Here is a 17,312-nt window from a genome sequence, read left to right as displayed (position 1 = left end):
TAGGTATGCAAGGGTAATGATGTGGTAAAATAGCCCCCATCTCCCCAGTCCTTGGGTTCTGAATCTGTCACTTTTATTGCTAGGTACTGACCTAGTGCCGATCTAGTTAAAAAAAAATTTAGGCTTGATCAGAAAAGACAACTACATTTCACATTTAACTAGGATGAATAGGTTCCTGATCTAAAGTTAGTTGAACTCCCTCTCCAAGCTTACACCTTTAGTCAAATGGAGAGGCATAACACTCTACATCTCAAGTCACCCAGTGCACTACATCTATGAAACAGAACTGATATCCACAGTTATTGCTATATTTCTAATTCCTGTTCAAAAAGCTCTTGTTGGCCCAATAACCTGAACAGTGTATGGCTGGCTGAATTATTCCCATTGAGAGCCTACTCAATTTATCAATTTATGGAAGGTCCTAACAGTCCTCCAATACTCATACCCTCTCATCAAAGGCTCTTCAAGAGAGGCTCTCACCCAAGAAGCAAAAACAAGGATCCCCAGGAAGTCTGGGTGTCCATCCAGTGCAACCAAGGTTGCCAAAGAACTCCTTTTCCAGAGGGGGTTATGTGGCCTATTGGTTAAAAGACTTACCCCTGATTTGGCTATATAGTCACCTCTACAGAATTCTTTGTTTTCCTCTGCAACCCTGAGTGGGAAATGACATTTCTTTGTTTAGATTTTTTTATCTCTTAAATGACAAAGACACAATATTTTACAAAGGCTACAGAAAAGGTAGTTATTGATATGAATGATCTACTCCATTCTTGACCTGGAAAAATTCAGGCAACAAGGTGTTCCTGTTTGCTAGGCTTCAATATCGCTGATTAGTGTATTCACTTCTCAGTAACGCACAGGGCAGGTCAGAATTCCTGAAATGAAGCAACTCTCCCACCTCAGTCCTTCAAGAAATCAGGTCCCCTGCCTGCTGTATAGTTGAGACTTATCTACTGAAGGGTCAGGTGACAACGCAAGACGTAACTACACAAAGAGTGCACACAATTTTCTGGATTGAAAGATTCTAAAGGTAGGGAAAGAGCCCTAATACTACCCCCACCCCGTCCCCTTTTCCCTTCTAGAGAATATAGCATGGTATTGCTATGTAAGGCTAATCAAGTGATAATTAAATCAATTAACAGTTATCTGTTAGAGGGAAGTGTGACACTGTAGCAGCTGATATGTAAACACTAACAGCTGATGGTCAATTAAATGATCAATTAGACCCCAAATTTCTCAGTCTCTTTTTTCTACACCTCTACTACACAACCCTATGTTCCTACTGAGAACAAAGAAGGGATCCTAGTTTAAGAGAAAAGACCAAGATCTTCCCCCTAGAATCTGTAGTGAAAGCCTTCCTTGAGCAGTACAGACTTAAAACCACCAACAAATGAACAGAAGGGCCAGAATTCAAGCCTACACAAAGATAAAGAATATGCTGAGGCTTCAGTCAGAATGGAGAAGTACTATAGTTTCCGAACATAGGCCTGACTGTGGTCTGAAGGAAAAGGAAGAGTCAATTCCCATTAAAGGTCACTGCTTTGCAGGCAGGAATCCAGGTGGCAGTTAGAGAAGAAGAGGGAGGGCAGTCTCCTCTTGCCCCAACCATCCTTACAGTCAGTACTGGGATGCCCTACTTGGGAAGGCTCTGGTTTGCTTCTGTGCTTTTCTCTTTTTAGTTGTCTCATTTAGGTGGAGAGAAATAAAACAAGAACTAAGAATACCTGAGAAGTTACAAAACACAGCCTACAAGAGTTTTTAGAGTGTTTGGGGATGGTTAGGTCTGTCTCAAGGTAGTAAGAATAGCAAGTCAACTGACAGGGTATTATTCCTGAGGAAAGAGGATTCTCTGTATTCAATAGGAGTTTTTTGCAGAGTCACCAACCATATTTTCCTCCATCAGAATCAATTAGCACTTGTTAAAAAAATAAGCAAAAACAAAAACAAAACAGAAATTCCCAGGTACTACTGAAGGTTACTACATTAGAATCTAGGGAGGGGATTGAGTCTCAAAGATGTTTCGCTGGTGACTCTCATCTATATTAAGGTTTGACTACTACAGTTCTACAGGGCCCTTAAGATATCAACCTGGACAACTGGTGGTATAGTACTAGTAAGACTTACTTTTAAAGGGAGCATTTTCATTGTACACTGTTCAGAGATGAGTACTAACAAAAGAATATAACTCTCTAAGAGACATAATCTGTATCTGTGTCAAATTAAAATACATTTACAGTTAAGAAATAATTCAGAATCATTCTTGAATGGCAGCAAAGACACTTACCGAAATATGGTGTGCATACATTGGCCTAGACAGGAAAAATGCTGCATCATGGGGTGTATGAAACTCATTACAGAGCACATCAATCGAAGGCACTCGCTTTATATAATCTTCTGTGCTTAGATTAGATGCTAAAAACCCACCGAACTGTACCAAGGTATCATGACACTAAATTTAAAAATAAGACAAAAAACACAAATGTGCTACCATTTTATGAAACCAATATAAAAATTTTCCAAAATGATTATAATGTCATTTTAACTGTATTTTGATTAACATTTAAGAATTCAAATTTTAGGGGCGCCTGGGTGGCTCAGTGGTTAAGCCGCTGCCTTCAGCTCAGGTCATGATCCCAGGGTCCTGGGATCGAGCCCCGCATCGGGCTCTCTGCTCAGCAGGGAGCCTGCTTCCTCCTCTCTCTCTCTCTGCCTGCCTCTCTGCCTACTTACGATCTCTGTCTGTCAAATAAATAAATAAAATCTTTAAAAAAAAAAAAAAAAAAAAAAAAAAAAAGAATTCAAATTTTACAACTTAAAAGAACTTTAGAGACAATCAATAAACATCATCATGAAATCATATTACCAAATAAAATGCGAAGGCCCTGAAAAGCTGATCAATCTAAGGCTTTAACAGTCAACAAATTCTCAAGTTCCAAGCTATTGTTCATCACTTTTAGTAACAGGATATATTAACCCTACATCACATACAACAATTTTATGTATACAGAATTTCCTTGCCCTTAAAAGAGGAAAACTTCATTTATAAAATATATGGGATCTTTTTTCCCTTGTAATATAGTTGTTGATAAACATATTTTGTAAGCTAATCACAGGTTTTACTGCTTAATATTTATGGATTTATTTTATAAAAATCACATCTACTTTGTTCTGATTGAAATTTCAGATTTCTGGAGATCAGAAAAAATATGAAGAGCAAAATAACAACTTGAAGTTAACCACTTAACGAGTAGTTAACTAGTAGTTCATACTACTACATCTCCTAGAGTCTTCTCTTAAGTACCGTAATATGCAAAGAAATAGCCCCTATTTCCAGAATGTCTAGTTTACATTAGAGCTGTTTCATACTCATCTGATGTCCAAAATGACATTTTAAAAATTTTATCACATTCCATCTTTTCCATTATCAGGATAAAAAAAAATCCACATAAACACAAAAGCCACTTTAACTTGCCTGATCATAGAGTTTTCCCACAAGTTTCAAATGTTTCTCTCCACCTTCTTGGAAAATTACTCCATTCCTCTGCTGAGCCATAAGCAAACAGAGAGGAAGAGCAAGATCATGGTCCAATAGCGCATCCTTTAATCTCTGGGAGGATTTTTTAGTGTTTCTTATCTGGCCAAAATAACCACCCTGCATAAGAGAAGACATAAATTTACCAGTGCACACTACATTAAAACAAGCTTTCTGATTTGAAAAAGACCCTGAAAAGGCTATTACAATCCTGAAGATAAAAAATTTTACATTCCTTTCCTTTCTTCACAAATTTTAGTGATACTGTTGTTGACTACAGTCACTAGCTTAAAGATAACTGTCAAGTGTCTTTCAACTTCTGCATATTTTCCATTGTCCACCTTGCAGTCCCTCATAAAGGATTATTCTTTATTTGCTATGGAACAGATTCAACAACAGAGTAACTATATTCAGCTTTACACTTGTTAGGATATCAAGGGCCACAGAAGACTTGATATTTACTTCTCTTACAGATTTAACACTGTCTTTTATACTTTGTTTCAGCTTTTTGAAAGGGTTAAAGTCACTAGTATATCTCAGTTTTTGAAAGGGAGATGAGGGCAGTCATGAGGGAAGGGTACATATGACTTTGACATTTGGTTTCATGTACTTGTGTGTTGTCTGGAGTCTTTAGTTTGTGCATGCGTATATCTGAAACGTAAAAAATCAATTAAAAGATTAGTAACTCTCACCTCAGCTTTTAATTGCTCTCCACCAGTCATGGCTTCTAGTTGCTCCATCGTCATTTCCTCTGTAATTTCTATTCCTGCCATTTTTTGTACCACTTCTTTCAATATAAGCAGGTCAAAACTATTCAGAAAAAATAAGAAACAGTCTGTGTTGAAACTTCAAACATAAAAGTGACAATATATACTATAATTAATATGTTGAGAATCCCTAAATTATTTGTATATAAATATGAGGAGAAGGGGCTAGAGCAGTTGTTAAGGAAAAACTGCATTCCAGAACTATGCTGAAAAATATTTGGGGCATGTAATGGGTTTACGCTTATTTTAACTTCTTACTTGGGAATAATTTCAAACTTACAGATAAGATGTAAAGACAGAAAATAGTACAAAACACACCCATATGCCCTTTCCCCCAACTTCACCTATTACTAACATTCTTACTCCTGTTCACTTTATCAATTGTGTTTTCTCTCCCTCCCTCCCTTTCTACACACACACACACACACACACACACACTTTTCTTTTCCTTAACCATTTGGGAGTAACTTATGTAGTATGCAACATCATTTTAAAGGCACACTTTACCCCTAAAATTCCAAAGGATGTATTTCCTAAGAATGAATTTCCTAAGAATATAGTCTCTTAACATAACCGCAGCATAGTTACCAACTTTAGTAAACCTAACACTGATATAATACTTTATTGTTCATATTTCATTTTTATCAGTTTGCCCAATAGTCTTCACAAAATTCTTTTAATGTTTTTCACTTTTTAAATTCAAGTATAATAAACATAGTTTATATTTTTCACTTTTTTAATTCAAGTATAATAAACATAGTTTATATTAGTTTTAGTTAGGTACAACATAGTGATTCAACAATTCCATGCATTTCTCAGTGTTCATATACAGTTTAAGTGAACTCTTATTCCCCTTCACTTCTTCATAGTGTTTTTTTAATCCTCCAGTACAAGGTAGCCAATACATTTATATGATGGAATAAAGCCATCTCTAAATAATCACACACACTTGGAAGGGATGGAGGGAGTGAGGGAGTGGAGAAAGAAAAGGAAGGGAATGGAAGTTCCAAGTTGTGGTGTATGAACCTAAGACAACAGCCTTAAGAACATCTGTTATTGTGCTAATAGTTATGCATTTTAATTCTCGAAGTTTAGAACTGTCAATGAAAATAACTTATGACTTTCAAGATCTTCTTTAATTAGTTAAGTAATGAAGATAAAGTAGAAACCTTCTTTCCTACAAAACAAATACAGATGTTTTTCCAAAGGTAAAGCCAGACATACCCAAGACACAAGTTAATAACAGACAAAAGGCACAGTTTTTGAAGATTCTTAAGTGCTTACTCTCTCACCTTGTCTGCCTTCCCTAAACACAGTTTATGAAAATGAGAGCCTTCATGCAAATTAGTTTGCAACAAGTACCCAAAAAAGTTTTAATTTTTCTTTAAACTATCTTTTAATTAAATACTATATTCATAGTACAGAAAATTGAGTTATAGATTTAAAAATAACATTATATTCTCCTGGTCCATAGACACAGGAGAGTAAAGTGTATAGGAATGGTGGAGAGATGCACAGAGTGTCAATGATATGCTGATAATATCCTAAATCTAAATTTTTTAACTTTTCTCTAATTCAAAATAATAATTTGTCACAAATTACTTAGGTAATACTTGTGTGGAACACCAGATAGCTTTACAAATTTTTGTTTGCTTTCTCCCAAAAGTTTTGGAAAACAATTCCTAGTCCTTTGATTCTCGTCAGTCTACTGCTGATGAGGTTCACTAATTCAAACTCTAAACACTGACAGTGGTCCAGAATAAAGTAATAAAACCCAGTATTCATAAAGAAGACATTGTCCAAAAAGTATGTAAGCTGTATGAATCTCTGAAGTTCAAAATAAAAAGAAACTGTGTTTTTAAAATACTGTATACACCCTCAAAATATGATCCTACCATATGCTTATTAACATAAAGGCCAATTACTGTCCAGCAGCACAATCAACAATGCAATACGTTTTGTCATAAGAGGATTTACAATATACCATATAAACCATTTAAATACTCAAGAGCCTAATAGGTAGTCAAAATGAATTTTTTTTAAGGAGTTACATATATAGCCAAATATATTTCTTTCTGCAAAAAAAGTATTTATATATGAAATTACAATTTCTTTTAATTAAAGAATTCCATATAAGTGAGCAACTATTCTACTTAAGCCTACAAAACAGTTTTTCAGAATAATAGCAATCTCAATATCCCAATACCACCAGAAGTACTCTAATTATTGAATTTCATTTACATATGATTTGCTATGAATACCTTTTGCCTGCCTTTAGCTGATTAGCCACATACTGAAGAAGACCAGCAAGATCAATTGGATATTTACGAAAAACTGCACCACAGAAACTAGCCAGACCTATATGAAATAAAAAAATAGGGCTTTTAAAAAACAGTTCATAAAACAAAAAAAAAAAAACACAGTATTAAGTGGCATTTCTCAACTAACTCAATTTCTAAAACAAAATGAGGTAGGAATAATTGTACTGCTGATGCCACTGAATGGAGTTTTACAATTAATAATAGCTAGTATTTATTGAGCATACATATGCTAAGCACTATACTAGGTAAGTACTTTACATTAATTAACTCATTTAATTTTTACAATAATCATCTCAGGTTGGCTTAAACCCATCGATGAGGAAAATTTGGAACAGATATATCATGCAACTTGTTCGTGTCACATAGTTGGTATGAGGTAAAGCAGTGATTCAAAGCTATACGGTCTGACTCCAGAGTCTGTTGGGCCACAACAATTAACCAGGCCACAACAATTAACCAGGCCACAACAAAATCTTGCAGATCACTCAGTAAATTTGAATCATCAACAAAACACACCTAATGAGTCAATCTCTAAGGAGCTGCACACAAAAAAAATCTCTCAACTGGAAACATACTGCTAGTTGTGGAGAGGCAAGGAAACAGGTAAAGCATTGCCAGACCAAGAAGCAAACAAAAGACCAATTTTAACCAATAGTCCTTACCACATTATGAGTAGGGAGAAAGCCCCAGTCAAGACAAGAGGAGATCCTAGTAAAATCAAGTGATCTGTGGCCTTTTCAGCAATTATTTGCTGAGCACCTTAAAGCATAATGGACAAAGCACAGGTACTGCCCTCAAGGAGCTTACAGTCTAGTGAGGGATACAGAAAAGTAAGCTGAAATAACTGATAGATAAAAGGTTCCATGGGAGTACAGAGAAGAGCACCTAATTCTGACTTTTGGGTAGAAGCATTAATAGGGAAAGTTTTCTGAAGAAAAGTGACCTCTAAGCTTAAATCTAATGAGTATATAGATATGGTGGAGGAAATGAGTAGGCATGGAAGGGTATTCCAAGTGGAGGCAATAACATGTACAAAAAGGCCATGGAAAGTGTAAGTGTAAGTATTCAGTATTAATGGAGGAGGGGCAAAAGATGAGCCTAATACACCGAGTAAAAGGACCTGATCCCACAAGAACTCACTTGTATAACTTAATGCAAATTTCAGACTTTAAAGGGGAATGGGGAGCTACCACAAGATTCAGCTATCAGACACAACAGGTTGAAAGAAAAGGGAACTCACAGCTAGAAATCACAAGCACAAGATATTTAAAATAAAACAAGGCTAGGGTTTCCATTAACAACCACATTTTTGTTCTTTTAAGATGACTAAAACCTCAGGATGGAAAGGAAAGAAAGGAGAAGAATTCCCTTAAGATTAATTCCTCTAAAAAAAGATTAATCCCTCTAAAATAATAGGAGGGAATTTTTATCTCCCCAGTAATGCTTGCACAAATTCTATGAGAGCCAATACTGGACTTTTCAGTTGGAAAATGAGTTAAGTACTATATGAACTTCCTTACACAGTCGAAGACTTAGAGATACTCAGAGAACGAGCTGAGTGGCTAGGTATTCTCAAGACCTCTTTACAAGCAGGCCCTTAGCATTAGCAATAGGATACTTAACATGGCAATTACAACAGATGGAAATTTCATCCTTAGAAAAATAAAAATACTTACTCTGAAGCCAACTTGAGATGGTTGTGTCATCATGTTTCATTCTCTCCTTTTCCGGATTAGCTAAAGCTTCAATGATACAATCTTGCACATTAAGGAAAAATTTTAGGTCACTACATCTCTAACAAAGACCCTTTAAATAATAAGAAAATGCCACATCTTGGGGAAAAAAATAAAACTGTTAGCTTCAAGTTATTACAGATTACTAAAAATTACACTTACTGTAGTACCAACTTTTACATCTTTCACCAAGCAAGACATATTACCGTGTTAAATAAAGTTAACTTGTTCTCTCCCTATACACAACAGACACACATACACAAACTCCTGACTGCCCAACCTTTAGATCAGCCAATGGAATTAACCTCATATGGTTATTAATGGAATTCAGAGTGAAAAAGAAAAAGAATGAAAACAAATGTTCACCAGTTAAGACCTATGAAATGTGAAATTTATGTATTACTTCACTTGAAAGGATACAGGCCAAAACATCATAATTCAATGAAGTGAGGTATTTCAATGAATCTACTACAGGTGTTATTAAATTATCATACTTCTGTATTTGTGACAAGATCTGGAAGATAGCAACAAAAGACAGATAGCATTTACTCATCAAAAGGGAACTTTTGTGCTAAATAATAGCTATGCTTTTTGTTTTTCAAAAGAAACAATGCTTAAAATTAAAGTAGCCTCCTTCTACTTTGTATTTATATAAAGCCTACTATATTCTATCATTTCTTAGGAAGTATTTTCTTAGGCTATATTCTTTAATTAGGAAATAATTCCAGGACATATAACTTGACTTCTGGAATGATAGGTACCAAATGTCTTTCAGAAATCTTTCTAAATATGAAAGCATTACGTCTGAGTCACAATGAAATGCAATTCAAATGTTTCTAACAACTAAAATCAATAAATAATGCATCTCTTTATTAATATTTTTCTAAATCAACATGGGGTAAATAAAACAATTTTAGACTGTTTGACAGTAGCATTGTTACATATGACCAAAAAAGCAGATCAATGTGTTAAATATACTGTATGCTGTTTTATACAGTAACTATACAGTCTCATTTGCTAAAGACTTTTTCCCTTAAAACTATCATTTCTAAAACTTCATCATTCCATTTCCACTTGTGCTGATTTAAAGACAACAAAAAGGAAAATCCCTTAAAATAATATTAACCTCAAAACATACATAATCAAACAAAATGGTTGGATTGCTGTGGCTCAACTTCCCAATTTGTCTTCCGGAAGGCTTAACATTTTCCTTGGTTAGACGCCTACAAGGGGAAAAAAGGTGGCAGAAATCATGTTAGGTCTTTTCCCTTATAATGTTGATAGCTTTGTTATATCATAAAAAAAACAAACAAAAAACAAATCTTTCCCAAGTATCCTAAATGGATCCATGTAAAACCACCTCATTCTTCATATACATTACTGTAGGCCTTAAGTTATTTTGGTTAGGCATCCTCCCAAAGGGTATTAATGCTGAACATTTATAATACATACACTTCCATTTTATAGAAATAGTCTAATAAGAATAAACTCTTAATGTACTCTACAAGTATATAAAACTCCTCTTGAAGAAAATCGTAATTATTTTTTTAAAGATTTTTCTATATATTTGCCAGAGAGAGAGGGTGCACAAGAAGGGGGAGCAGCAAGCAGAGGCTGAAGCAGGCTCCCTGCTGAGCAAGTAGCCCGATGTAGGACTCAATCCCAGGGCCCTGGGATCGTGACCTGAGCCAAAGGCAGATGCTAGATGCTTAAATGACTGAGCCACCCAGGCAACCCAAAAATCATAATTATTTTAGATTTAGAAGTGCTCATTTATCAGTTTAGGTATCAAATTCAGTGTAATGCAATCAAATACCTCATACCATCTGTCTAAGTTAACCTAACAGAATAATAGCTACCAATGCTGCATTCCTTGATAGAGGAAGTTCTCTGGTTTTCATGTAAACAATTTTTTTAAAAACTCAGTTCTACTCCTTTCCTTCCTCTTTAATTCTTCCTCTGCTCAATATTCCTTTAACTAACATTCTGGAAAACATATCTATGAAATGCTTACAGCTCAAAATTATTACACAGCATCTTAAACTCTTCTGATATTATACAGTAAATCTAGAAACTTAAAAAAGCTGATGACTAAAAGCTTTCTAGAATGAAAATACAATACAATAAGCAAATAATGAATTCAATTGATAGTTCAAGGAATGGGACCATTCTGGAAGTAACAAACTTAATAATTATGTTGTCTTTTATATTTTTTTTTGAAGATTTTATTTATTTATTTAATAGAGATCACAGGTAGGCAGAGAGGCAGGCGGGTGGTGGGGGGAGTAGGCTCCCCACTGAGCAGAGAGCCCCATGCGGGGTTTGATCCCAGGACCCTGAGATCATGACCTGAGCCAAAGGCAGAGGCTTAACACACTGAGCCACGCCAGCACCCCCTTAAGAAGTTTCTTATGACAAAACTGACCCATCAATCAAAATTATTTCATCATCAATTGCTCCACTTTCCCATTCTCCATTGTCCAATTTCCTTTTTTCCCCACAGAAAAGAGAGACCAATCAAGTTTGAAACTTTGGCTATACTCTGTTCCACCTTCAAACTTACTGCCACCTGTCCTTACTTCTGACCCTACTATTTCAGGTGGTCCTCCTACTTGCCAAAGCAGATCCATCCTCTCTATATACCTTTTATCCCATTCCCTTCTGCCTCCACCCTGGAGGGAAAAACAAAAAAAAAATTTTTAAAAAAAGGAAGACTTTCTTGATGATGTCTTAACCCTTAAGCTACCATGGTGTCTGGCATATGGAACACAATCAATGACCATCTGTTGAATGAATTACTGAATGTCTTACAGCAAATGCATTTTTTAAACAGTAATCAAAACCTGTTATATTCTGTAAGTAATAAATTAATACATTCTATTCCCAAAGTACAAAGTTTAATCAACACCAAAATCATATTGCTCAAGCCTGGTGAAATAATTACAACAACAAAAATCCAAGTACATTAAAAATTCTATACATACTCTTCTCTGATATATATTTTTATTAATTAATTCATTCATATTAATGTCTTCTATAACAGGCAAAGAGCTAAGCCTGTGGAATACAAGGATGAATAATAGCTCCTGCTCTCAAGCTTAGTCCAGCTGGGCAGAACAACTTAACCTATTTTTTAAATTTTACATTCTGAAATCCAGCAAGTTACAGAACAGTATTTATTATATGCTATCAATAGTACAAAGGGAGAGAATAATGTTTTTGCATTCATCTATATATACACAAAAATCTCTGGGAGGATAAATAAACTAAACAGTGGCTACTTTTTTCCTTTAGAAGCACTGAGTCAATGGAGGATGGGATGAGAGACTTTTTATTATCTACCTCTTTATATTTATTGAAATGTAAGCCATGTGAATGTATAAACTATTCAAGAGATTAGATAATTAGATAAAAGAAAATAATCACAGCAATATCTCAACGGTATGATAGCATCATATGTACATGGGATAGCAGTGGCACAAAGAACAGTCAACTGTGCTTGGCAGTACATACTACAGAAGGCTTTTGTGAGGAGCTAACACTGAAGCCTACCTTCCAAGGATGATGAGGTCACCAGACTAAGAGCAAAAAGAGGTAAGGGAAAACCTGTTCAAACAGAAGAAACGAAAAATATATGCAAAGAAAAAGGAGACCAGAGTACATTCAGGGAAACTTAACTGACTGAGCTCAGCACAGCTGGAGGTAGAATTAGCTGGCAAAGAGGTTGGAAATGGGGAGAGACAGAGTGTGAAAGATGTCTTACATCACCATGTCATAAAGATTGACATATAACCTACAGGCAACAGTTAGTCACCAAAGGATATTGAAGAAAGAATAAAGAATAAAGGTACCATAATACTCCAGATAAAAGAAGTCAGTGGCAGTAGAGAGTAAAGGCACAGATTCAAGAGATCTGATAATATTTACTATACAACTGACCCCTGAACAACATAGAGATTAGGGGCAACAAATCCCTACACAGTCGAAAATCTGTGTATCATTTCTGACTTCCCAAAAACCTTAACTACTAATAGCCTACTACTGACCAGAAAGAAGCCTGCCTAATAACATAAACAGCAGATTAACACATACTCTGTATCTCATATACTATATTCTTACAATGTAAGAAAGTTTTTTAAGTAAGAATATTACAAGTAAGCTAAAGAAAATGTTATTAAGAAAATCATAAGACAAATACATTTACACTACTGTCAATACTGTTAAGCTTACATTGTCTATTTACAAGACAAACAGTCTGTCAGTACCTACACCAGTATTATCTTATATGATACAGAACACTGCAGATGTTATATGCACCACTAACACTAGAAATCAAAATCGAAGATAATGTGAAAAGAAATTCGTATTTATTTACAGGTATAATGATTCATGCATTGACAACAGAACAGTAACAATATGACTGCTTTATGGCAGCCTAATATAATTGATATGATTGCCTCATCATAGCTTAGCCTATATGCTAATGAATGAATCATTATCAAATTTTTATGGCATATAGCACTACAGTATATTCATAATACAGTATTGGAAATACTATTACTTTTTTTAAAAACCCACTTATCTGTGACAGGCTGATAATGCAGTTTGTCCAATTACAAGAAAGGCATATTACACAATAATACAATTCTCTGAAAGCAAAGTTATAAAAGTAAGTAAACAAACACATTATTAATTTTGTTAAATATCATTCACCTATGCGTATGTAAGGATAAGCTACCCACCTGCATACAAGTCTTGCACATAATATCCTACATGACAATGATAAAGACACAAAAATATCTCCTATAGTTCTTGCCAAAAGGTTAGATTTCACACGAAGACACACAAACACAACAGGTAAATTTATTAACTGTATATCATGATGATTATTTACTATTCATTAAGTGGAAGTGGATTAACATAAAGGTCTTCACTCTCATGTTGGTCTTGTCTCGGGGATGGCAGAGTGGAAGAGGCAGAGGAGGTGGAAGGCAGGCAGTTGAGACAGGCACACTCAGTGTAACTTTATGGAAGTAAATGGTAATTTCTGTCTGACTTTTTTGCTTTTCTACTTCTTTAAAAATGTTTCTATACGGTACCTAGCCGCCTTCTACCATTTGCTTTAGTTTCAGTGCAAGGGTCCATGTCATAACAGAAGTCAAAAAGCAGTCTAGAATGTAAGAACCTTCTGCCAGATGGTCCAGTGTCAATTTGTTTCCTGGTACCTGGTATTTCTCTTTCCCTTCAAGGCTCAGGAGCTAGCAGCTTGGTAGGGAAGGGCACTCCAGATCATAAACCTGCAGCCTGGTAGGGAAGGGCACTCCAGATCACAAACCTGACTGCGTTTGCACAAAACAACAGTTAGCCTATCCCTTCCTACCTCAAATCCTGGTGCTTACTCTTCCTTCCTCACAAATAAATGTTCTTTGTGGCTTTATTTTCCAGAATAGGGCAACTTTTATCTGCATTAAAAACCTGTTCAGGCAAATATCCCTTCTCCTCAATGATTTTCTTAATGGCATCTGGGAACTTATGTACTTTCTGCCTCTTGTTCAGCAGAAACGGCTTCTCCTGTCATCTTGACATTTTTTAAGCCAACCTCTCTAAAATTATCAAAACCATCCTTTACTGGCCTTAAATTCTCCAGGTTCTGATCCTTCACCTTCCTTCTGCTTTAAGTTTTCATATAATGAGTTGGCATTTTCTCAAATTATATTAGAATCAATAGATATTTCATTCTTAAAGCAATCCTGCACCCACATAACAGCTGCATTTTCAATACAAGATAAAAAGGTATTTCACAAAAACTACAAGGTTTTCACATCTGCTGGTATAGCTGCAGCAATGACTTGATCAATTTCCTTGAAAAAAAAAAAAAAAAAGTCCTTACACTGGATTCATTTCTCTAGAAATGGCAGATAGCAGCAGCTACAGACCTCAATCTATGGTACATTATTAAGCAATTCACCTTTTTCTTGTTATGTCATGACTTTTCTCTGCTTGTGAGCACTTCCGGCAGCACTAGAAGCACTTCGAATGGGTCCCAGGGTGTTATGCAAGGCGTACGGTATCACAATAAACACGAAAAATATGTAAGAACCGTGAGAGATCACTTTTTACTGCAATACACAATTTGCTGGGGAGATGAACTGCTCACACAGAGATGATTAGCATCACACAGTATTTTAAGCGGATACTCAACAACACTTGAGCTCACTGCATAGCAACAGGGGGTAATTACAAAATTATTATAGTAGTATGGTATTACAGGTAGTTTTATGCAGTTATGACTTAATACTAAATCTTCACATATGTTTACATCTCTCTTGACTGAATGGTACATTGTACAGTCTGTAAATGTGCATGTAAGTAAGTTCTGGTAAATTTTAACTTTGTAGAATAGATTGGTGTATATTTTATTGTAGCAAATGATAAAACAGACTGGTATCTACATGTATTTTATGCATTCATGACATACCTAACTTTTTCTTGATTTTTTTCAATATTTCTAGGCTATGAGATTTGTAAGTTTTTTCAAATTTGTTCGAGATCTCCAAAAAAATTTCCAATACATTTACTGAAAAAAATCCACATGTAAGTGAATCTGCATAGTTCAAACCCATGTTTGTTCAAGGATCAACGGTATTATTAAATAATCCACCTAAAGCACTTAGTTCACGGCCTAGCACACATAAATATTAATGGCTCCATAAATATTAGTTGTTGTTGTTAAGCTAGATACTCTACTTGGCGAATTCGTAAGACCAGAACTCTTTTGGAAGAACCAATTCTAATATCATCTCTTTCTACGCCTTCCCCAACTTCCACAGGGTGAAATAACTCACTCTCTTCCCTATCCTCCCAAATAACATTATATATACTGCATAAAGCAACTACTAAACCAGACTGTGATTGTGCATACACCTGTTCCCCCAGCAGACTGGCCAGGGACAGTATCACTGGGCAGACAGTATCACTGCATACTGTTAAATCTAGTCAAACTAGAGAAGAAACTATTCTAATTAGAATAACCATACCACTACATAAATATAAAAGATATGGCAATCAACAGCCTTGCTGAAAACACTTGTAATACAGCAGTTATTTAGCAGCATATAAACTGACAAGTATACGATTTTCATAATTAAATTTCAGTTTGCCAAGAAGTAAAAGCACACAAAGAGAAGAGAAATTTTTCAGAAGTTGATTCAAGGAGATAGTTCTGCATAATTCCATTAGATTTTCCAAAAAAGAAAAATGTTTATAAGATCTTATTTATTTGAGAAAGAGAGAGAGAAAGCACACATGCAAGCAGGGATAAGAGAAGAGGGAGAGGGAAAGGCAGAGAATCCCAAGCAGACTGTGTGCCGAGCACAGAGCCCAATGCAGGGCAGTATCCACAACCCATGAGGTCACAAATTAAGCCAAAACCAAGAGTCAGAAGCTTACATGACTGAGCCACTGGGGCACCCCAGGAAAAATCTTTATTATGATAACTTTTGGCAGAAGAAATTTCAGAACTTTGACCACCTTTTCTAAGCCATGAAATTTATTATGCAAATTGAACAAAGGCCATAGTAGGACTTTAAAAACAGACTCACCCTATAATATGATGCATTAAAGATTATTAGATTTTACAGCTATGCAAACATGACAACTACAAAAATTAACTTGGTAGTCAAAATAAGCTAAAAGGCACAAAAATTGATAGTCATTCTATCTGCAGTATATAATCGGCTATACCATTAAGCAAATACTCCTGGGCTTTCTCAGAACTGAGGCTCAGACATAAGTTGGCTGGAAGAAAGTAAATTAATCCAAATATACTTTAGGTTAATATGAAGAAAAGTAAATTAAAACTTACTTCATGATATATTTGGCTCTGTCTATTGTTTGGGCTTTAACTTTTACTAAAAGTGGGTGACTGTTATAAGTTTCATTCTTCCATTGGCCATACAGACGATATCTTAAAAAACGATGAGATGAAGAATTAGGAAAAGTTAAATACTTAGAGGTTAATGCACTAGAATAGTAGTTAAAAATACAAAAATATTATGTATTTACCTATGCTGATATGGAAATGTTTTAAACATTCCCCACAGTTCCTCAGACATACAAGCATTGCAGTCCATCAAAGAAAGAGATGGAAGAAGTACCTGGTCAGTAATGCTAAGTAAACAGCTAAGGATAACTTCCTAAGAAAAAGGAAGGAAAAATTATTTTAGTAAAAGGTCCACATTAACCCCCCCCCCCCCGCAAAATAAGTCTATGTCAGCCTTGGAAAAACTTCCATTCCTTGATCTCATACCACACCACATCTAATTTCCCACACTATCACTGCCCTTTTCACAATGGATATTTGTGCTTCTCCATCTAAGGGAGCGATGAGGTAAGGTAAGGAAAGGGGTAGCAGGAGAATAAGGGACTCGTATTATCCCTCTTCCTTTCTCAACATGGTAATCCTCAAAAATAGGAGTTATCAATCTTAAAAAATATATCAAAAACTATACTAAGCACGTGGAGTACAAAATATTCACACAGGTGATTAAAGCTTGTTCACAGTAAAATTTACAGTATGCTGTACAAAGACAAATCAAATACAATACATTGGATTTTTCTAGTCTCTTACCGTTTTCTCTTTATCTTCTTGTTTGCTTCCATCAGACTGAAACTAAAATTAAAAAAAACTATAAATAAAATGCAAAAAGGTTAAGATTATGATGTCACAATTTAACATCTAATTTGAAAAAAATTAACTTGCACATGGTTGTGAATTATTTCCTTACTTTCTAAATAAGTGTAGATTTTAAATATAACCAGTATTATGAATTAACATTTTTAAATTTCACCTATATTTCTAACTTTCAAATCATTTGCAACATTCATGAATTTTAAATGTCAATATTATAAGCCAATTCTTTTCTCAACCTCATTAACACAAACCAAAGCATCTTAAAAA

At 35.1% G+C, this 17,312-nt stretch overlaps 1 protein-coding gene across 14 annotated transcripts in view; it reads right to left on the bottom strand.

Annotated features, from left to right (window-relative positions):
- Window positions 1–17,312, bottom strand: part of THOC2 (THO complex subunit 2) — a 115,671-nt gene that overhangs the window by 26,448 nt on the left and 71,911 nt on the right. For all 14 annotated transcript variants that reach the window (XR_014307148.1, XM_082717256.1, XM_082717252.1 and 11 more), the window contains exons 13-22: window positions 16,983–17,024; window positions 16,418–16,548; window positions 16,218–16,319; window positions 9,492–9,576; window positions 8,774–8,867; window positions 8,297–8,377; window positions 6,561–6,657; window positions 4,225–4,342; window positions 3,473–3,652; window positions 2,285–2,449 (exon numbers count right to left, since the gene is read on the bottom strand). Coding sequence is in view for 13 of the 14 variants with exons in the window: in XM_082717256.1 (XP_082573382.1) it covers window positions 2,285–2,449; window positions 3,473–3,652; window positions 4,225–4,342; window positions 6,561–6,657; window positions 8,297–8,377; window positions 8,774–8,867; window positions 9,492–9,576; window positions 16,218–16,319; window positions 16,418–16,548; window positions 16,983–17,024 (1,095 nt within the window). In the remaining variant the exon portion in view is untranslated. The remainder of the gene's footprint in view (window positions 1–2,284; window positions 2,450–3,472; window positions 3,653–4,224; window positions 4,343–6,560; window positions 6,658–8,296; window positions 8,378–8,773; window positions 8,868–9,491; window positions 9,577–16,217; window positions 16,320–16,417; window positions 16,549–16,982; window positions 17,025–17,312) is intronic.

Source organism: Mustela nivalis, assembly GCF_964662115.1.
Source record: "Mustela nivalis genome assembly, chromosome: X".
NCBI classification, from domain to species: domain Eukaryota; kingdom Metazoa; phylum Chordata; class Mammalia; order Carnivora; family Mustelidae; genus Mustela; species Mustela nivalis.
This window is presented reverse-complemented; position numbering and strand designations above follow the sequence as displayed.